This window comes from Lepidochelys kempii, chromosome 7 (genome assembly GCF_965140265.1).
Source record: "Lepidochelys kempii isolate rLepKem1 chromosome 7, rLepKem1.hap2, whole genome shotgun sequence".
Taxonomy (NCBI): domain Eukaryota; kingdom Metazoa; phylum Chordata; order Testudines; family Cheloniidae; genus Lepidochelys; species Lepidochelys kempii.
In genome coordinates, this window is record NC_133262.1 from 108935736 (window position 1) to 108959361 (window position 23626).

Here is a 23626-nt window from a genome sequence, read left to right on the forward strand (position 1 = left end):
AGCCTTAAAACCCCCAAATCAGAAGGGAGCAAGACAAGGGCCCCTACCCAGAGACAAGTGATGACTGGAGACCTGACTGGGCACTTCTGGAGAGGACCACAGGAAGGAGTGGCGGGGGGGTGGGTGGCGCGCAGAGGAATATATAGATGCAATTACCCTGAAACTGTGACTCCCATCTATAGATACCTACTGTACAGTGAGGAAATAGCCTTTGTACTCATAGCATGGTTTGGCAACAATTGTGGAACTCTACTTAAGATAGTACCTTCAAGGAACAGGGATAGCATGTAATGAAGCGCAGTGTCATTCAATCTTACCTATTTCTATTTTCTCCAAGGCTTCGAGGCTTAGTCTTTGATACTGATTTACTTTGTCAACTTCATCATCATAACTAGACAGAGAAAACAGTTAATGTCCGAAGTTAGATCTCTATTTACTCACAGCTAAAAACCAATTATTGTGTAGCACAAAGCTGTCAAAAGTAAAGTGATTCTGCATATAAATAGGGTATGTTTATTAACAGAATACAGCACATGAAGAATGAAGAAAAAAACAGTGACTTACTACGCCACATAGTAGGAAGAGTTCGAAAGCAGCAACAGAACATCCACATCTTTGTGAGTAGCATCGATGAGGCTACAAAACAAGTAGGCAAATATACACAATTGTTTAGTGATACAGCTGTAACTGATAGGCATTTTGCAGACATTATGTTTTAGACAGAAAAAGACATGACCACAATACCAAAATAAAAAAGGAATTCAAGTAATTATAACTGTGAATGGTCTAGATTTAATTACTGCATAATGTGTTGTGTGTTTATATCTGTCCATGTTACAGTTTTCAATAAAAATACACCAGCACAATGCAAATATAATTTTGAAGAGCAAAATTTTCTGTGAGGTATATAAATAAAGCGCAACAATAACACCAAGCCAAATTTGCCTGGCTGAAGCTACAAATGAGGTTGGGTAGGATCATGCAACTGGGCTTGGGGAAGAGGCAATGTTCATTCCCACCTGAAGGTGTTGGACATTTCTAAGGATTGGTAAAGGGATATGAAGCTTTCACCTTGAGGTCAGCAGTAAGTCACGTACACATATTTATTAATGTTAGACTGCTGTTTCTTAATTGTTCTTTTAAACAAAGCTATGACAGTCCAAAGTTAATTTCTTTTGTAGATCAGCTCAGTTCCTAGGGGATCGTTATTTACAGGGGGGAAAAAAAAGTTTCATAACTGAATTGACTCTTCTCTGACAGTCTCAGAGGCTAAAGGTTAACCTGGCAGGAGAGACAACCACTGTTTTATCTTTATAGGTCACCTCACCTGAACAAGTTTGAGGCACATTGGCATAATGGAAGTCTGCACTCTTATTGCCCCTGTGTGCCCGCTCTGTGGTTAACAAGAGGACACCGGGCTTTCACAAATCTTAAATTCACTTAATCAGATATGGCTCCATTACACTGCAAGTTATAGGTATGCAGCATACCTCAGCTTGAAAGCAATGAGGGTAACATACCTACTCTCAATGTCCACAAATGGCTGAGAAGTCTCTTTATGGTACCCACCACACTTAAAAGTTGAAGAGACTAAGAATGGCTGCATGGCCAGGTGATGTTTCCCAGAACTAGTTATATTACGCACCCATTTTTAGGGTACTTAAGAGAATACATTTAAGAAATCTTCACCACATTAATCCTCTCCTGCATTCAGAACAAATCACATTTTAAAGTGATTTGTAGGACACATTACCCAAGGACATAGTCACTTTCTGTAAAAGCCTTCATTTGCAACATGCTTAGAGTATGGATGTATCAACTATCAAAGCTATAAATACATTTAAGTAATTCAGCATATTTTATCTAATAATTGTGAAAAACTCCATGTTGGCAGATGACCAACAGAAAATCAATCAATTGTAATCTTGTTCTACACACCTTGGGTCACAATCAATAAGTGCCCATCCACCATGGAATTTTTCATCATCTGGTAAGAGTAGTTTCATGTAACTTTGCAATAGCTGGCTGATCAGTTCCTGATGGCTTCTCAGTGTCTCCTTGTGCAGTGCTTCATGTTCTTTCTCTTTTGTAAATATGGAATAAAGATCCTCAGTCACAGGGATACCTTGCATCAAATCTAGACAGCAAATATAGGAGATAAATATAAGGAACTGACAAATATAAGTGAGATAAATAACTAGGGAGATACATACAGAAGCAGTCTCTCAACACCTTAGTGTACAGCTTTGAATAAGCTTTATGCTCCGAAACTTGGGGGTCTACAATACAGTAGAACCCTTATTTTATAAGCTAATTGGGGACTGAGGAGTTCATAAATTTAAGAAGTTCATAAAGTTGAATATCTTAAAATTACAGGAGGCAGAGTGTATGACACTTTCTTCTTGTCCTCCAAACCACTGCAAAATGATTTCCAATGTACTGAAGGCATCAGAATGTGAAGGGATATTGACTTGTTCTTTACAGACATCACTTAAGTTATGTAATCCCCCCCCCCCACTGAAAAAACTGGTTTGTATAACTGGTTGTTCGTAAGATTGGTATGTATAAAAATCAAAGTTATTCTGTATGGTGGATTTGAAGAACTGTCACTCAACATCTCCTAACTATATGCTTGTCTTAATATTATACAATGAAGTATTAACAAGACTATTTTGCTCAGAAAAATTTAGCTATAACCATTTCTTAAAAAACAAATAATTACTGGAAACAGTTTCCAAGAAGAAAGTTTTTTCTAATTATATTGTATAACTAAGATAAACGGATAAAGTCGAACTGTTGGTGCATCTTAAGTTACCTAGACAAAATGAGGTTATGGCCATATAATCCTACTGAGTGAACAGGCATCTACTACAATGCACTTAAGCCATGTTGCATAAAGTGTAAGTCACATACAGACTGTGGTAACATATACTTGCTTACCCTTTTGAAAGCATGAGTCACAAGACAAGATATTTTCCACAAACATTCACAAAAGTAGACAAATAAGCAATAATTCAGCTGAAAATATATTTATACTTTCCCCTTACCTATGACTGCTTGCCTATAAGCATCCCTGAAGCGATTCAAGTAGTATCTATTTGCAGAATTGACTCCATCTTTCATTACTCCTGCCAGTTTCCTTTCGCCAGTTCTTGTGAAGTCACCCTGTTACACAGAAACACTCCTTTGAACACTCCTTTGAACACTTAATTAGCCAAAGTGTGTGGCATTTAAACAACAACCCTCTCAGTTCTCAAAAAGCCGTTTTGGAGGTTAGTGTACATACTGCATAACTCAATGAGTGAAATTTCAGGGAATTAAATTTAAGTTGCTATTCTGCATATACAAAATAAAGCTATATTAAGAATAATAGAAAGAGTATTTCCTTTACCTGCGAAACATAAAAATAGATTTACAAATATAGTTTAAGGAATCTTTGAATCTGGAGAACCTTAAAAAATGCTGTTGACAACCAGGTCCATAGCGTTTTAACATAAATTACACCTACCAAGAAATCATTTCTATCAATTCATAGAATAAATGTCTCAGGGACACAAGTTCAAAGTAAAATGAATCAAGGTCACACTTAGATTGCATGGATTGTACATGCACAACAATAAGAGAGACTAAAGAAAGAAATCAATAGTCTGAATATCTATCCTATCTGTTAATATTAGGATAGGTCACGTAGGATTTTTTTTTTTAATTAAAATCAATAAAGGCATCACTATTCTTCAGACTAGTTTGACATGCATCACTCTCCATCACTGGAGATTTTTAAGAGCAGGTTACACAAACACCTGTCAGGTATGGTCTAGATAATACTTAGTCCTGCCATGAGTGAAGGGGAGTGGACTAGATGACCTCTCCAGGTCCCTTCCAGTCCTATGATTCTTGAATTCTTTTTTGGGGCATTGCAAAGGAGGCTTAGAATCTTTTGGCTTCTATTATTAATATGAGCCAAGCACCATGCACGGAGGCACAATAAGCTCCCTTTAAGTCAGTCATCTACATCCAAATAGCTGCCCTCATAATCATGATCCTCAGTAAGCAGTCGACTTGTGTAGGCACAGTAGGGCCTGCAGCATCAGGAGTCAAAATTCTTTAGAGTAAAGAGTTTTGCCAGATCTCCTAGATCTTACTTCATGAGAGGATCCTAGCAGAAAATTGCCCGGATATTCAGAGCTGCTGGGCACCCACGAAGCCAACAGGAACTACTGGTGCACAGCACCTCTGAAAATCAGGTCAGTTATCTTTAAAGAAAAATATGTTTCAAGAGTATTTAATTTTTAGAACCTTAAAAAATGTATCCACTGGAAGATTGCTCAAGTTGGTTTCTAGGTAAATAACTTGACTGTCAAAATACAAGCATCTTTGTGTAAACTAACTGAAAACAAACCAATCTTTGTGCTTCAATCTAGTTGCTTGACAGGCACAAATTAAAGATACGATGGAGAGAAAAAATAAAATAAATAGTTTATTCAATGAAGGCTCTAGTCAGGCAGCCTTATTAATTTGTTAAGTGACTACGAAGTGCTGTAGCAGACAAAAACCATTCCTACCCTGAGGAGCGTACAATTACAAAAGATTGTCTAATAACAGTGCAATCTGCTGACAACATAAAGGCCCCGCAACACCAAGGGCTGGGAGCACTGGAAAGATTTCCCCGGTGTTTGGGTGTATTGAGAGCAATTTGTTTTAGCTCCTTAATGATCCCTTGTAAAAATAAATGGAGCAGCCTCTACCAGAGGAAAGGGTCACAGCTATGAGAAGGACAGAACCCTCAATTCTAGTCTTGGCAGGTAAAAAGCATTTAAAGTTCACCTACAACATTAAAAAACAAATACTTGTATGGATTATTTTTCCATTATTTAATGATAGCTGGTTGATTTTTCTCACCATAGCTAAAAAGGCAGACTCATCTGCTATCTACCAAATTCTTCAACACGTATTTTGAAATACTATGTATGTATTCTGCTGAAATACTCAAAAGGTTGTTAAAACAGATCTCCAGTTTCAATATTAATTCAATTCTTACACTTTTCTTCTCTTTAAAACAGAGTCAAGCTATTTAACACCAAAAGTGTCATGTACTGAAGAATGCTGGCAACTTAGGCAAAACTAGACATTCACTCCTTGGGTCCAAGAAGTGTTTCTCCAATTGTCTAATGTCATTCTTTAGAAATCCCCCAAGAGTCCACAGGTCTCTACGAATTGTACAGAAGGAATCAAACTTCAGCTGATTTTACTGTGTCATTTTTATGTGCATCTTTTAAAAGCAATAAACTAAATGACTCCTACTGCATATTGCATAATAATTCAGATCACAAAACTTAAGGTACTCATTATACAAATGTTTTTGTTTCGCTGGTTTGGAGAGGGGTTATTTTTTGGGGTTTGTTTCGTTTTTGTTTGTGTCTTTTCTTTTTCCTTCTTTTTTTTTTTTTTTTTTTACCTTTAAAGCTGCTGTTCCAGCATACTGTCTGCTTATCGAATCTCCATTGTTTGCCCACATTATCTGGTAGATTCTGTTGCATTTCATTGGCAAAGGCTGTTCTGGTGGCATCACACCCAACTTTTTCAGCTGGAATTTGACACATTTATTAGTGGATAAGGTCAAAGTGACATTCATTCTTAAACTATATAAATTCAATAAAGAAAAAGGTAACATGATACACATCATTTTAGTAATAACACCATTTACTAAATTTTCTTAGTTATTGCATTTTACAAATCAGAACAAAAAGAATCATTAGGTTATACTGTAAAAACAAACCAACATCCTTAATTTTTAGGATTTATCTTTAAATATTTGAAGATATCAAATATTCTTTTTTTTTTTTTTTTAGTTTCGGTGTCTACAAAGGTGACATTTCTTTGAGCACAAAAAACTACCAGATTTTTTTTTTAGTGATCTAAGCAGAGAAAACTCCTAATTTTTACCCCTATCAGCCACCCAAAGGTCATGTTTTTGTTTTTCTTCCTCTGAGCATGCCATGAGGAAAGCCAAAAGGCACAAAGGAGAAAGACCACTTCTATATAGAGGTCTTACACTGAACCAAAGGAACAGCTGACTGGAATGATGTAATGGTCTCAAGTTGCAGTGGGGGAGGTTTAGGTTGGATATTAGGAAAAAAACTTTTTCACTAGGAGGGTGGTGAAACACTGGAATGCGTTACCTAGGGAGGTGGTAGAATCTCCTTCCTTAGAAGTTTTTAAGGTCAGACTTGACAAAGCCCTGGCTGGGATGATTTAATTGGGGATCGGTCCAGTCCTGCTTTGAGCAGGGGGTTGGACTAGATCATAGAATCATAGAATATCAGGGTTGGAAGGGACCCCAGAAGGTCATCTAGTCCAACCCCCTGCTCAAAGCAGGACCAATTCCCAGTTAAATCATCCCAGCCAGGGCTTTGTCAAGCCTGACCTTAAAAACCTCTAAGGAAGGAGATTCTACCACCTCCCTAGGTAACGCATTCCAGTGTTTCACCACCCTCTTAGTGAAAAAGTTTTTCCTAATATCCAATCTAAACCTCCCCCACTGCAACTTGAGACCATTACTCCTCGTTCTGTCATCTGCTACCATTGAGAACAGTCTAGAGCCATCCTCTTTGGAACCCCCTTTCAGGTAGTTGAAAGCAGCTATCAAATCCCCCCTCATTCTTCTCTTCTGCAGGCTAAACAAGCCCAGCTCCCTCAGCCTCTCCTCATAACTCATGTGTTCCAGTCCCCTAATCATTTTTGTTGCCCTTCGCTGGACTCTCTCCAATTTATCCACATCCTTCTTGAAGTGTGGGGCCCAAAACTGGACACAGTACTCCAGATGAGGCCTCACCAATGTCGAATAGAGGGGAACGATCACGTCCCTCGATCTGCTCGCTATGCCCCTACTTATACATCCCAAAATGCCATTGGCCTTCTTGGCAAAAAGGGCACACTGCTGACTCATATCCAGCTTCTCGTCCACTGTCACCCGTAGGTCCTTTTCTGCAGAACTGCTGCCTAGCCATTCGGTCCCTAGTCTGTAGCTGTGCATTGGGTTCTTCCGTCCTAAGTGCAGGACCCTGCACTTATCCTTATTGAAGCTCATCAGATTCCTTTTGGCCCAATCTTCCAATTGGTCTAGGTCCTTCTGTATCCTATCCCTCCCCTCCAGCGTATCTACCACTCCTCCCAGTTTAGTATCATCCGCAAATTTGCTGAGAGTGCAATCCACACCATCCTCCAGATCATTTATGAAGATATTGAATAAAACCGGCCCCAGGACCGACCCTTGGGGCACTCCACTTGATACCGGCTGCCAACTAGACATGGAGCCATTGATCACTACCCGTTGAGCCCGACAATTTAGCCAGCTTTCTACCCACCTTATAGTGCATTCATCCAGTCCATACTTCCTTAACTTGCTGACAAGAATACTATGGGAGACCGTGTCAAAAGCTTTGCTAAAGTCAAGAAACAATACATCCACTGCTTTCCCTTTATCCACAGAACCAGTAATCTCATCATAAAAGGCGATTAGATTAGTCAGGCATGACCTTCCCTTGGTGAATCCATGCTGGCTGTTCCTGATCACTTTCCTCTCATGCAAGTGCTTCAGGATTGATTCTTTGAGGACCTGCTCCATGATTTTTCCAGGGACTGAGGTGAGGCTGACTGGCCTGTAGTTCCCAGGATCCTCCTTCTTCCCTTTTTTAAAGATTGGCACTACATTAGCCTTTTTCCAGTCATCCGGGACTTCCCCGGTTCGCCACGAGTTTTCAAAGATAATGGCCAGTGGCTCTGCAATCACAGCCGCCAATTCCTTCAGCACTCTCGGATGCAACTCGTCCGGCCCCATGGACTTGTGCACGTCCAGCTTTTCTAAATAGTCCCTAACCGCCTCTATCTCCACAGAGGGCTGGAAGGAGAGGAAACCGCCTCTATCTCAGGAGGGCTGGACCTCCTGAGGTCCCTTCCAACCCTGATATTCTATGATTCTATGAATACTGCTAACCCAATGGAATTAGCGGGTGCCACATGGAAAAGAAATGCATTTGTTGAGCAATGTGGAAGCTACTGACCTAGCATTAATGAGAAAGTAAGGAACTAGAAAGGCAAAAAAAAAGAAAGAAGCAAGCTTTAAGATTTCAAGCTAGTTGCTTAAAGATGGTCTCAGAGAGGAGCTGTTTTTCAGCCCAGTACCCATTAAGATAGCTCTGGTACTGGTGAGGATTTTGTTTGAGGCCATTTTCTGACATTCTGAAGAAAAGAATAGTTACTCACTTACTTGTAACTTGTTCTTTGAGAAGCATGCATATGTCCATTACACTCTGTGCGCGTATGTCTTGTGCGCTAGTGTCAGAGTTTTCCCTAGTGATACCCACAGGCCTCTGATGCCTGAATCTTAAGCTCCTCATGCTTGAAGAGGAGTATAAAACGTGGAAATGCCCTGTCCTTCCTTCAGTTCCTTCACACCAGACCCCATGTTGGGGAAGGAGGGTGAGTTATGTAATGGACATATGCAACACACCGCAAAGAGCAATGGTTACAAAAGGTGAGTAACGGCATATACCATTACACTAGGGGACTTCCAAGCAGTTTCCAACAGAGGTGGGGCTAGGCATCTTATCAGAAGAGGAACTGATTTCCCTATATTAGAATCTTCCTTTACTGCAGCAATCACGTAATGTCTAGACTATAAACCACGTTGCTGCTCTGCAAATGTCCACAATTGGGACATTACTCACAAATGCTGTGGCAGCTTTATCTGAAGGGAAGCTTTAACTTGGGTACCAACCTGACTTTTATATTAGCAAGAGAAACGAAAATCGTGACAAATCCAAGGAGAAAGTGTGGCAGGCTGTACAGCAGTATACTGTTTAATTAGCTACAGGGTGTTAAACTGTTGTAACAAGGGAAGAAGAAATAACTGATGGGACATTTTCAAATCTGGATGTCTGAAGTTGTGTTCCTAAATCCATGTCTGAAATAGAAGTGGCCTTATTTCAAAGTGCTTTGGGCACTCCTCATTCCCATTTATTAGCCTCATCAGTGATACCACTTTCTTTTTTCAAATAGTTTTTAATAATCTGTTGAATAAAAACTGGTGTCACTGTCAGGTTAGAACAGTTTCAGATTACAGCCTGTAAGCGTACAAACTAGTGGCAAAATTTTGTTTCAGTTTTAAAATGAAACTTCACAGCACACAAGCCTCATAAAACTGACAACTGAAAAGCAGTCAGGCTTCAGAGGTGACATACAGGCGAACTGAGGGAAACTTTAATGAATAACAATCCCAGATATAGTATTCACTAATTAGTTATTACTGCCACGAGTTTAATTAATCTAAACATTTAAGACCACTAATTATACATCTGGGTTCCAAGATTAATTAATGCACTGAAATTTAAGCATCAGAATAGGTAAAAATCTGACTTGCAAAACCTCAGACAATCCCACTCCACCCAAAATCTTAAAAGCATGGACATAAGAAGTTAAGGGGAAAGATCTACACATTCCTTTTCCATCTGCATAATTGCTTACAACATTGTCAGTAACATATTCCATGAGAAATTCACTTTCATCTCCAACAGATACCAAAAAACATTACTGTATCCCAATTTTGTCAAACTTGTACTCTAATGCAAACCTTAATACTGATCTCATATTTTTATATCAGACATTCCATGCCTTTGAAAAGTTATTCTGCCTTAACATTACTGAGGATTCCCTCTATCAATTCAGTTTTCATCAAACCACCATGAACAATTCAAATAGCACTCAAAGTTCATATTCTATGTTTTGGTTTCTGCCATTTCATTGAGAGTTTTACAAAATAAAAAAAGCTTAAAGCTCCTGTTATAAATTTAATTCTAATGCTTAAAGCCTTAGCTATGGCTTTCCAATGGGCTTCACTGGGTTAAATCAAGTGTGATTTTTTACTTTAGACTATTTTCTTAGAGTCTAAATGCTAAAACACCATTTGTGGACAAGAAAAGAATTTGTATTAAAAACTCTTTATTGATTTGAGAAGTGTTATCAAATTTCCAGCATAAAGACAATGAGTCATATGCTCCTGGGAAATGTGACAAGTTTACAGGCAACTAGAGTTCTCCGAACACTGTGCTTCTGCGGGTCTGTATTGTATGAGTCATACCGTACTTAACAACCGTAGAACAATTCTAAAGTAGATTAACAATTCTACTTTAGAGGTAAGAGAAAAGGTAGAGAAAAAGTATATGCAAGCGATAATCACTGCCTATTCTACTTTAGAATTGTTAATCTACTTTGCGGTGGGACGGGGGGACAGTCTCACAGATCTACTGTTCTAATGTTATTGCAGAAGGCCCCACTCCATAACTCAATATCAATCAGTATGTCCACACTGCAATTAGACACCCGCAGCTGGCTCATGCCAGCTGACTCAGGCTCGTGCGGCTCAGACTAATGGACTGTTTAATTGCAGTGTAGATGTTAGGCTGCAGCCCTAGCCCTGACCCCTGGAACCCTTCCACCGTGCAGGGTCCTAGAGCTGACGCTCCAGCCCAAGCCCGAATGCCTACACCACAATTAAACAGCCCCTTAGCCCAAGCCCCACAAGCCAAAGTCAACTGGCATGGATCAGCTACAGGTTTTTAATTGCAGCACAGACATATCCCAGGACTCGAACCTAAGATTTCTTGGAAGATTATCTTGCTTTGATTATTCGGAGGCAGAAGAGACCAAGAATCAGAGGCAAGATGCTAGAAGGAAAAATCAAAATCAATCGTACAACCAGAATCATATGGTCAGGATTCCTTGCTGCGGATGACATTGGAACTTGGCAGCACCTATTTTCATAGTCAGATCAATTCATTCTTTATTTATAGGAAGGGCCAGCTTGCCTTTATCCTTTATCTCAAGCACATCACGGAGCTTTTTCATCTCTTCCTGCACTGCAATGTTGAATTTTCAAGGCTACTGTTAGGATATCGATATTCAGGCCTGTCTGTAAAGGCCTATACGCTAAGAATTTAGGTGTATTCTTATCACTTAGCTAGTTATAGAGGTACAAAAGAGAGAATCAAAATCACTGTCTGACTGTATAAGGTCTTTTCTCACTGTGACAGTCTGAGGCCCTGTTCTTAGGCTAAGGCCTTTGGCTAAACAGCAGAGGCAGCCATAAGCTGGGAAGCGAATGCTAGTCACATTGAAATAAGGTGCTATTGGGCTGTTAGGAATACTATCCTGTCCTGATATTACCTATCACCTCCAGAGAAAGGGAAGTGCCTAGAAAATGTAAAAGGAAACTTAGTTTGATAGCATCCTGTCTGGCAAGAACTCACTTATCCATAGCTGGGATGTGAAATCGTCATTTCTGTGTTTGTTCTATCATTGTAGTCCCCGTTTCCCTATTGTTTTGTTGTAGAATCTCTGTCTGGATCTGTGATTGTTTCTGTCTGCTGTATAATTAATTTTGCTGGGTGTAAACTAATTAAGGTGGTGGGATATAATTGGTAAAATAATCATGTTACATTATGTTAGAATTGGTTAGTTAAATTTCAGGAAAATGATTGGTTAAGGTATAGCTAAGCAGAACTCAAGTTTTACTATGTAGTCTGCAGTCAATCAGGAAGTGAGGGGGGGAAATGGGAACAGGGAATGGAGGTGGGGAAATTGGAATCATGTTTTGCTAAGGGAGGGAATGGGAACAGGGACACAGGTAAGGCTCTCTGTGGTCAGAGTTGGGAAGGGGGACACTAAGGAAGGAAACTGGAATCGTGCTTGCTGGAGGTTCACCCCAATAAACATTCAATTGTTTGCACTTTTGGACTTCGGGTATTGTTGCTCTCTGTTCATGCGAGAAGGACCAGGGAAGTAAGCAGGTGAAGGAATAAGCTACATGCACCATCATCTACTTAACATCCTTTTCAGGCAGAAGATATAACCAAAGTTGAGGTTCCAAAGAAGGAAGCAGATGATTGTTGAACTATAAGAAAGCTCCTTAATCATCTCCTCCTACTCCTAGTTGGAAATGCCGTCTCTGAAAGGGACAGATTCATTCCAGAAGAGATGATCTGTCAACTACCTGTTTAGGATACCTGGAAAGATGGAGAATGATGGTCTCTCTATAGTCAAGGGGAATGATCTCTCAGGCATATCAAGCACTTAATATGCAGATTCATGGGATATTTTATTCTCAAGTGCCTGAAACTAAAGTGCATCTCTGGACCTACCCATTTTTCTACCTATACCTAATTTTGTATATGCAAGCGATAATCACTGCCTATGAACTAACAAACTACAAATCTACACAATAAACTGAGATAAGAGTTCTGGTGCCCCTAATGCCAGTCTCTTCTCCCAAAAATGTTAAAGACATGCCTCCCAATCCAAGAACTATTCAGAAGTTTAAACATTTGGGGGGCATATGCACATTCCCAGAAGATCCCGTTACCTTCATAACTTAACAAGTTCTAGGCTATTTTCACTCACAAAAATGCTGATTATCTTTTCATAAATAAAAAAAAATCTAAGATATTTAGCACTTTAAAATTTACACGTCATACATGCCTGCTGTTCCATGACCACTCTTGCAATAGCAGCCTGGACTACATTGGTCCGATCCAGACAGTCCATACAGTTAACACGAAAAATTCCTTCTTGTTTACAGATCACACCAGCTTGATCAACCCTTTCAAAGGTGGTAAAAAATAGCAATAGTAAAATGTTTATTGAGAGATCTTAAATATGAAAGAACTGATCAGTCCATGCAAATAAAATAGAAAATTTAAGTTAGAAAACATGTTTCTACTAGATTAAACCATGGAATATTCATTCAGCATCTCAGCTACACTCCATTAGAACTGTGTGAAGTTTTTCAGACAAATAGTTTATTCGCTGAAAAATGCAGTTTGTCTACCTGAAGCTTCCTGCAAATTTGTCAAAAAGTTTCAAACAAAAAAGGAGGAACATACAAACCATTCATAAAACAAAACAGTCAGACAAGGTGGTAGTGGTGGAGTCCACCTCAACTTTTAGCCCAGTGGTTAGGGCACCTGCCTGGGATGTGGGAGACCCAGACTCCATTCTCCCCTCTACTTGATATGGAAGCAGAAACCTGAACTTGGATCTCTCACATTACAGGAGTGTGCCCTAACCACCAGGCTATAGTCACTCACTTTTTCTCTCTAGCCCAATGGATTAGTCAAGTATTTTATACATAGGAGAGAGAGAGACTCACTCCAGAATATCCCATAGTCTACTGGCTAAGGCACTCTCCTGGAGGAGGGGAGACCCAAGTTCAAATTCCTGCTCCACATCAGACAGAGGGGATGAACAGAACCCCAGTCTCCCACAACCCAGATGAGTGCCCTATTTGGCTAAACAGTTAGAAGGTGAGCACCGGCACCATCACTATCACCTCCACCCATTCTAGCATTTTATTTCCTTTAATGTGAAAGAGTGTAAGTTTCATTCAACCCAAAATGAAATTCATCAACTTTTTTGATTCATCAAAACTTTTTGGAATTTTCAGGTTGTTTGAGACAAACCAATTTTTTTTTTCAATTTTTCAGAACTACCAGCAAACCCAAGTCAGCCCAGCTGACATGAGCCCCCTTTTCAGAATAGCTACCTCCCCCTCCATTCCCCTTCGCCCACATTTCTCCACCGTTATCCTGAACTTGCAAGGAAGCCCATTTTTACTAAAAATTCAATATTCTAGTACATGCACACAAATTTAATTATTTCATTTCTATATAAAAACAATGCCAGCTTTAGAACAATAGCTAACATATAGGACAACCATTCACAAAATTTCCTAAATGTTGCAGAAAAACATCTCCCAGACACCACTGACAATCTGACAGCACACTTCATTTATTTACACACACACCAATATGAAACAATGTACTGAACCATATACAATGTAATTCATGAAAGCCACATCAATCATATATCAAAATGCATAAATATGTAACCAATATACCTGGCTGGAGGTCAAGGGTTTTCACTGGCTGTTCAGGGTAAGGTTGGAGCTCTATGCATGGGGGAACTGCATGATATTTCATACATAATTTCTTTAGGTTTTTTTTTTTTTTTTTCAAATTAACAACAGTGAACCTCAGGGAAGGGACAATGTTATTGGGAGTTCTTCTGTTGTTAAAAGGGTAGAACCATAAGTATAGATCACAAGAATACTTCACAACATTGATTCCAAGATGCTGATTTGCTAACCAGGAACTAATGTTCAAGACAGGTAAAATTGGAGGGAAAAGATCATCATTGGAGAAATGTAAGGTCATAAAAATCCATCTAAACAAACATTGTTTAAACTGTTTTTCCCCTACTCTTTCATTCAAATTTTTCTATAAACATTTCATACCAGCCTGAGCATGCTAATACCTACCAACACCACTTCATATCAAGGATGATATCATGAATGGCATCAGTTAATGTTTGAACATTTTCAAACTTCATTCCTCTGCTAAAATAAAGTTCACAAAAGTAAATTAAGTTTCACCTAGAAAAATGATGCAACACACACAAGTCAAGTACAGATGAATATAAACTGATATTTAGCTAAATTTGAAGCAGAATTTATTCACAGCAGTTCTCGTGCAATGTACAAAGTTTATGAAAATCTTTTCAAATGTCAGTTGCAAATTAAACCATTTAAAAATATACTCAAACAGCTACATTGTAGCCATGCCCATCTTCCCTCCAGCCTCTCAAGAATTCTCTTTCGATGCGTTCACCTATAAATGGGAGAGGATTTGGGGGGCAATTATAGTATGGTGCTGAAGTATGAACCAAAAGCAAAACAAAAAAAAGTGACAAATGATCAAATCTTTACATTCATGTAATTTTCATCCTGAGGGTGCTCAACAAGCCTGACAGACAATATATGTAGAGATCACATTACCGATCCGCAGAATGCAGCCACCTCAGTACTGGAATGTAGTAGGCAATCTGCTCCAGCAACATCATAATAGGATTTAACATCCTCCTTGTGTTCCCTGCCCTTCCCCAACCATCTGATCCAGAAAAGGGACCAGAGGAGTTATCAATCATATCTATTATGGTGGCACTTGAGGGCCAACCAAGAAGAGGATCACATTGTGCTAGGTACTGTACAGAGTAGTAGACAGTCCCTGCCCTGAAGAACTTACAATTTAAATGGACAATACAGACAAAGGGTGCAGGGAATTCCATAACACAAAGGCAGAGTGAACAATGTGATGGCAGAAACAGTCATGTTATTTCCATGATTTTGGGGGGTGGGGATGGATTAGTCCAGAGGGGATGAGCTAAATGGAAAGAAAAGGGAAGGGTAAGGAGGCATTGAAGGCACTGAAGGGTTGGGGGACAGAGCAGGGAAGGATAGGTTACAAGGGGCAGGTGTGGAGTGAAGCTGAGTTGAAGAAACTGTGAGGAAAGGGAGGATTGGAGCAAACAACCAAAACACTAATGATGCTTTTTGAAACACCAAAACTGTCCAGCAGAAAACAATGGCAAGCTAAGCTATGAAAAACCCAAGTTATATTACTTTCATTTACAAAAAAAAAAAAGTATTTCTCTCTCTCTCTCTGTGAAAGTCAATGCATTTCACACACTATTAGAAAACGGTTTCCCCTACCCTCAGCATCTCTCATTTTAGCAAATACTACAAGATGACACATTTTAGAAAGCCCTCTTACCAGTGCTCATGGAAGTCAAAGGAAACATACGTGAGGTTTGAATTGTTGTACAGTAGCACTTGTTTAAGGTAAGCATCTCCAATAATCTTCTCTCGTCCAGTCTGATCCACCAAATTAATAATAACCTGTTCAAAAATTAATAATTTAATAGTTTGGTAATCTTAGTGAAGATACTTGCAGAATTACACTCTCTCTGGAAGGCAATATACAAAACAAATTACAAAAACATGAAAACAGTAAAAAAATAGTTAAGTAATTCCATTTAGCTTATCTAACACAAGGTTCTCTTCAGACACCCTTTTTTCCCATTTTTGTTTTGGAACCCAAGTGATCGGGTTAACTGCTGTAGTTAATCTCATCTCCAATAAAAAACAAATGCTGATTTGACAAGCCCAATTAAAAAAAAGTTACCAAAAAGATGGGTTCAATTACTATTTCTGGAAATTACTGTATAATTCAGGAAAATCAAGTGCTACACCTAAAGTTCTAATTTTTTATTGTCCTTTTAAGTACTCAGATTGTTTATGAAGTATTTTTAAACAATTCACACTAGTTGTTAAGTTTAAGTAATAAATACACTCATAAAAGTAGAAGTGCCAGCCTAAAACACACCTGTTTCTTGTAAATTTTCAGTTGTTCTTCAAAGTGGGCACAGAAATAGGGTACAGTTTCCTTTTCACCTATAAAGTAGAAGGACACTGAAGAACTAATCATTTCCTTTCACTTGATTAATTTTTAAAGGTATTAATTCATATTCAATTTCACACTATTAGGTACCTTGGATTAAGAAAACCTGCATGTGCATGCAGGTAGCAGGATACATTCTACAGGATCATATTAATTAATTTTACCTTCTGAGGTCCAACACTGACACAGTGGAGATCCAATTAATGCCATGCCATATTACTACTGTGCTACTTACTTACCATCAAAGTGCAGATGAGAGTATCTTAAACTAAAACATTCTCTTTTATACTTTGGATGCAAGCCAGTCTACTCCTTCCTTTTCTTATTTACAAACCTCTTCAACCTTTCTATGCAAGCTCCATACTTCAGATGAACTCCCTTCACCTCAGAAGTATCTTAAATGTTTAAATAATCTTGTAAAAGTATGTAGAGCTGGTTTAAGTATAAACATTAGAATAGGATAGCACAGAGCCTGCTAAAGAATAAAAAATTTCACAAACTGTCCAAGACTGAAAGTAGACTATATTCTTAAAGATGTAATAGCACAGACTAGGAGAAACTATCTGGAATACATTTAACTAATGAGGTAAGATTTTATATCTTCTACATTAAAACTGATCCCGACAGGAGCTATAATCTACCTATAAATCTTCCAAATTAATTGAAATCCTCTTCACATTACCCACCAATTTTGCTAGGAATTCAGAAGCGCTGATCACCACAGTATTGAATTGCCCAGCCCCATAAACAAATGCCACACACGGAGAGTCTTTAGCATTTCAAACTGTTTTGATAGGATTTTCGGAGGGATTTTCAAACGTTCCTATTGCTCACTGTTTTTTCTCATCTTTAGTACAAATTTGTTCACACTCTGCTCTTCTAGGATCTGGCAAGAGATCCCTTTTCAGCTATTTTAAGGGTTTTAGCAAACTCTTCACAAGACAGTTGAATTTGTTAGTGCTTTACAAAAACTTGAACCTGACGGGAGGGATGATGCTGGCAAAAATACTATCCTTCACTACCCTTCTAACACAGCCAAAAGCTAAGCATTACCATAAAGACATACCTTTACTTTTTGTTTTATGGTAGAGTTAAGGACATGTCTAGACTGCCCTGCACTTCAGACTCTGGAGGTACGAACAGCACTGTGCACAAAAATGCTATGCTGTAACTCCCCTGTGTGGATGCTGCAGCCACAGACTAAAAGGTTCCTATTTCAAATTAATGGAGTCTTGTCTGAAGAGAACTATGTTAATGTGAACTAGGAAACTTTGTTTGCACCCACAACATTTATATGGGGGGAGTTACAGTGCAAAACTTTGGTGTCCACTGCTATTCATGCCCCTTCAGTCCAAACAGCAGGACAGTGTAGACATGTCCCTAAAGACCCAATCAGGATCAAGGTCCCATTCAGCTAGTGCAAACATATAGAAAAAGACAATCCTCCCTTTAAGGGAAAGCACCTAAAACAAAATAAGAAAGTCTCTCTCCTGGAGAGTTTACAGACTAACATTAACTTTTAGTCCTAAATCAGCAACTAACTTTAAGTGCAGATTGTTCAATATAGTCTGTAGTTATCAGAAATAGGAGATAGTAAATATCACACACATACAAATCCCAGTCTTGCTGAATTACATGCTTGTGTTGTGGTGGGTTTAATACCACATCAATAGACTTATGAGCCCTGTCTGTTTCTCTGATGCTATGACAGTACTGTCAAAACACTTTTCCCTTCAAGCATTTTTCCCTTTGCGGTAATGAATATGCTGTACTCCTGAGGGAATTCTGCACCAAAAAAATTAAAAATTCTGCAAAACTCTACATTTTTTTTGTCAAAATAACATAATATAATCTCACCAGTTTCAATTATTTTGGTAATTTATTTCAAAATACCTGTTAGCAAGTATGTTGGTAATAATACAGAGAACAACAAAGATTCAGGAAATATTTTTTGATAAATAGATTCCTTACTAGGCATATTAATATAGAATTCTGAGTAATAATTCATTTTAAACTATAATACAGAACTGCATGTCCCACAGCCATCAGAAGCAGTGCAAAGACTTGAGGGAGTCGGGGTAATGGAGGAGCTGAGGGAAAGAGAAGTAACTGCTGGGAAGGAGCCTGGTTGTGAACTTGGAGGGTTGCTGGGTATGGGTGGGAAAAGTGTGGAACAGGTTTTTTTGTTTTTTTGTGGGGGGGGGAGGTGGTTTGGCAGGGGGTGTTAGGGAGCTTCCTCCATGCAGACTCTGCCTGATCCCTAGCCTCTCCCATTCAGTCAGGCACATCTGCTCCTGTCCCCATCTGTCCTTGCACCCTGTTCCCATGTGTCCTTCCACCCTCACTCAGACACCCAATCCCACGTGGCCCTGCACCTCCACTCCCATTCAGCTACTGCCCCAATCTGTCCTCCCTCACTAGTCCTTATGAACCCCAGTCTGTGACACACACTCCAAAACAGCCCCATGTGCCCCACGCTGTCTCCCCATATCCCCTCTCCTAACCTGGCCCGACAAGCGCTGTGAAGAAGGCACAGGCGGTCTCTCTCTCTTCCCTATGATAGCTGGGGCTGACCAGGAGCCACTGCTCTGTTCTAGTGCCACAACACCCCCTGGTGGGTAAAAGGCAGAGCAGCAGCAACTTTCCACCAGAAGTTATTTTCTGCAGGGGACGGACAAAAAAATATGCATGGCCTATGAATTCTGCAGTGGCGCAGAATTCCCGCAGACGTAACATTGGGATACAGAGCACTGGCAAATCTCAACTTTTCGAATTTCATTCTGGAGAACAATCCAGGAGCCTGGGTGCTAATCTAAACTTGATGCCCATAACCAGCCCAGATTCTCTCCAACTCAGAACTCTATTTTTTGTGCCATCTTAGTGGCGCAGAGAGAGAGACCAATTAGCATACTTCAAAACTGATGTAGCAGGAACTTCTTGGTTTCATTTAAATTTAGAAGGAAGTCTAGAAAATGCACGTCCCAGAACTCACTGTAGTAAATTTACAATGTTGTACATTTTCATTCCTACCAGATTAGAAGAAGAAATTCTTAAAAAGCAGAGGGAAGAGTCTTATTATCAGTGAACTCTGTGGTGTAAGTTTCATACTGCCTCCAAAGCCTTTAGCATTTCCATTTTCAAAGCAGACCAGACTCTCCCCCTCCCCAACCCTGAAGACCTGCCACTGCATAAAAGAGTCTGGGGCATTAAAGAGGGGTGGAAGTGCGTACAGTTATTTTGGGAACTCAATTATCCTCCTGTATCTGGGAGAAATGGGGACTCCTTAATCAAGTTTTGAGTTCAACTAAAGAACAGAGAAGTTATTTTAAATTGGACCAACTCACCATCATTACTTTTAGTTTTTAAAAAAAAAGCGTTGACCAGAGGTCAATAGAGTAACAATTTTCCAAGTCTATTATTTTAAAGTGATCTGGGTACGTTTTACAAGCTCCACAGATTACCAATACTTACTCTTGTCCAGTCGTGGTCGTGGGTTGTACCTGTATCCAACCTGACTCCAGAACACTGGCACAGAGCCACGTGTTTGAATAAATGAGAGAGTATGATTATGGACATGAATCAATTGCTCTGTCTCCACATAATTTGCCACATTCCCATTTTTATCAACACCTCTTCGCTTATACCGCATCCCTAGAAGACCAAGAGAAAGATGTTGATCAGTTCACTCAAGAAAGCTGTGAAATTTTTTAAAATTAATCCTAAATATGGATATTCCTCACCACCAAAAAGACTTTCAGAAGTGTACAGAAGTAAATTATGTGAAATACAAGACAAATCAACCAGGCTATCCCAACTGACAACAACACTGATATCTGGTTCCTTTTCTGGCTCCTCTCTCCTGTTTTATTTTATTTGGTAGAGATGGAACAAGGCTTTGGTTTTAGTCCTTATCCTCCCCTGCAACTATTCCCAAGGGTTGATTTTGTCTATACTCCTGTACTGCAGCAGGGTCTTCGCTGTAAGTACAGTACTACCATTAGGACAGTACTTCCTGGACAAACCACAGTGGTAATGTCACTTCGATAACCTCACTTTCATTCTTCCCTTCCCCTTCTAATCCCTATACACTGTTGCAGTGAGTGTTAATCTTGTTCCTGTGCTACTATGAAGTTGAGAGTCAAGTTCTGATTTGTGAGTGTTGTGTGCTATTACTGGAGCAGCCCTATAGCAGGAGCTTAACTATATGAAAAAAATTTAAGGGCTGCGGGTGGGGTCTGACAGTAATTTATAGACTTGTGATAAGTAAACTGTGTGATTTAAAGTAATTAATCCATTACAAAAGGCCTATAACCTTGATAGAGCAGATTTCTACCAAATAAACATGTACAAGCAAAACCTGAACACTAAAAACCCAAAATACTAAATTGAAAGAAACTACAGATCATCTTTGACTGACAGATGCTCCAGTTTACAGAACAGTAATGAAGAAAGCTCCATGAGCAGCTTCAAGATTTGTAATATGGGCAGAATTGTTCATTAGCAAATGAAAGGAATTACATTTCCATCTATATACCTAGCTCTGTGCATTTTAAACATTTCTTGCTGCTGTGGCTACTATTTGTTTTTCCATCCAGTGTCCTCTGACCTGATTGCCAAGTACAGTAGTTTGGAAAAGTTTATAATGGTTTACATCAGTATTCCAAAGGCAAGAAAGTTAGTAAGTTTGAGTAATTACATTCATATTAAGTAGGAAACTAAATTTATATAAAACATGGAAATGTAATTCCACAATATTAGAATAAGAATCAATCCCTGAAACAGCACTGAACTTCTGAACTTCAGAGCATTAGCTAAACAATACTGTGTGGTGGCTGCATGGGGGTGTCAGAAGGAGGTTATGTAACTAACAGTATCTAAACTTTAAATCACCACTTTTTCCTCAAAATTTCTAAGGCACCTAGAGGATGGCAAGTTCTAAAAGCAAAGCTTAAATCTATTTTTATGTACAGATTTGGACAAATTAATTTTTTCACAACATTTTAGGTAGCGCTTCAGTTGTTTCTCATTTATCAGTGAATTTTGGAGTGTGATTCTGGACTGTACCATGCAGCACTATTATTTTCAAAATTTTATCCTTCACATCCCTTTTGGCATGGTTAGTATCTTGGACACACTCTGCTTACCAGCTCTATGCCGACTTCGGCGTGAGATAAGTGCTACCAGAAATCGAGGGTGAATATCATCTACACAAATTGACTCCTGAGGAGGCGTCTCTGGACTGCTTTTCTCATCATCAGATGCATCACTGTAATTAACTACAAGTTCTTCAATCTGTACAAATCCCTGAATGATGGGTATAATCCAAGAGTCCACTTCTGTGTTCTGTAAATTACAAAAAAAATATATACATCTATACCAGTTTTAACAGTTACGCTAATCTACAGAGGTTTCTGATATTATTGCTATTTCTGCAGGTGTGCTTGGTGTTACTCTGGCTTTTAGAGAAGTCTTCTCAAAACTCAGGTCCAATCCCACAAAAATTCCCAGAATCCCTGCCTCTTCATTTTGTATGAACACCTTTTTTACCTTCTCTTCTGATGGTGCTTTTATTTTAATCAGCAGAACCAGAGGGTTGTGGTTTTTTTGAGCTGGGAGAGGGTCTTTTTGGGGAGACTGGTGAAAAATAAAACCAAAGGAGCTGCCCTGGCGCATTACAATGTAACCTAAAAGTTTCATCATATTGCTCACTATTAATTTTAAAAAGTTACATTCTTTAAAGGATTTCATTTGTGTCTTACAGACAGCATCCAAATAATTTAAACTCTTCTTTTAAAAAAAAGCTTGAACACTGACAGTTAACAGTCAAATTAAAACACAAGATTCAAGTGTTCTGTCAAATGGAAGAGATCTGTTGGGTAAATAATATCGTTTCAGACAAGAAGCAAAGAGCCTTCTGTAATAATGTCAAATCAGAATATTCAGATTGGATTTTTTTTTTAAACATCCACAATCAGTATCCTGTTGTAATGTTGAAAGATTAAATTATCCTTGCTAAAATGTCAGACCAAAGTCTATTCATTTAAAAATTTCCAGAAGGCTTTCAGAAAAGAAATCTCTCTCTTATCAGTCTTTTCAGGAGGGAGAAAGCAGTTCTTTCCTTCTTTGTGGAACTCTCCTTTAGCTGCATTTTATGGTACACTGCTTTTTGTCTGGTTCATCAAAATCTCTTGTTCAAGTCACTTTCAACATAGTGCAAGTAAAGAATCCTGCCAGGATCAGGGATGCTATTGCGCCACAAGAATTACACATTCCATTTACCTTTTTAAGTTAGTTGCCATAAATGGAAGAAATTCAGCAGATCAAATGCACAGGAGATCAAAATTAATGTCAGAGACAACTGCTACTTCTACTTTGAAGAGCCTGACATATTTGTGGAAAGTCAGGCATCACACGTGAAGCAATTAACCACACAGTATAAAGAATAACCAAAACGTTCAAATCTTAAATGATGCATATTGAGTTTAGATTAGTTTCCCCTTTATTTCTGTTTATCATTTACATTTAACTTATTATATTCTAAATGTATACATAAAACAAGAAAATGTAATAAAGATAAGAGACATATACTATGCTTGCTATTAGTTGTATTCTCTAAAATAACAGTCTCTAACTTGTGGTAAGAACCCCCTAGGAGGGCATGGAGGAATGTGCAGGGGGGAGAGGGAAGCACGGCAGGATCTGGGCCAGCGCCCTTGGGGAGGGCGAAGGCAGAGCACCACCTAGTCCTGCTCTGCCCCCAGCCCCGCCCTGGACCCGGCCCTGGCCCCAGCCACAACTCCATCCCACCCCACCCCCAGCTGCAGCTCTGTCCCCTGCTCCGCCGTCAGCCCAGCTCTGGCCCCACCCGCAGCTCCACTCTGCCCCCTGCTTCACCTCCAGCCCAGCTCTGTCCTCATTCCCTCTCCCCCCCCAGGCCAGGGCCACCTCCAGCCCTTCCCCTGTCCCCAGCCCTGCCTTCAGCCCAAGCTCCTCTGCTGAGCCAACTGTGCAGTAACGGAGGCGGGGCACAGACCGATTCCATTACTGGTAAAGGGTCAGGCGACAGGAAAAGCTTGGGCACCACTGCTCCAAAAGGAAGTCTCTACTGAGCTGTGAGTTGTGTCATAAATCATCAAGTTTCTCATTCTCCTACAAATTATCGTGTGAATTTGCCCCAAACTATCTTTTTTTTTTTTTTTGGCTCAAAAAACAGACGCCGTCATATTTACAACTAATGGAAATATGACAAACTAATTTTCTACATTTTTCATCTTGTGGAC

At 39.3% G+C, this 23626-nt stretch overlaps 1 protein-coding gene across 3 annotated transcripts in view; it reads right to left on the reverse strand.

The window, feature by feature from the left end:
• Positions 1-23626, reverse strand: part of INPP5F (inositol polyphosphate-5-phosphatase F) — a 121418-nt gene that overhangs the window by 12946 nt on the left and 84846 nt on the right. Inside the window, exons 7-17 of one of the 3 annotated variants that reach the window (XM_073354205.1) lie at positions 21491-21689; positions 19818-19997; positions 16272-16339; positions 15660-15784; positions 14369-14446; positions 12532-12652; positions 5456-5584; positions 3048-3165; positions 1939-2137; positions 565-636; positions 318-391 (exon numbers count right to left, since the gene is read on the reverse strand). In XM_073354205.1, coding sequence (XP_073210306.1) covers positions 318-391; positions 565-636; positions 1939-2137; positions 3048-3165; positions 5456-5584; positions 12532-12652; positions 14369-14446; positions 15660-15784; positions 16272-16339; positions 19818-19997; positions 21491-21689 — 1363 coding nt within the window. Of the gene's footprint in view, positions 1-317; positions 392-564; positions 637-1938; positions 2138-3047; positions 3166-5455; positions 5585-11303; positions 12452-12531; positions 12653-13948; positions 14324-14368; positions 14447-15659; positions 15785-16271; positions 16340-19817; positions 19998-21490; positions 21690-23626 lie in introns of those variants that run through there. The other 2 variants (XM_073354206.1, XM_073354207.1) reach the window with 2 other exon arrangements.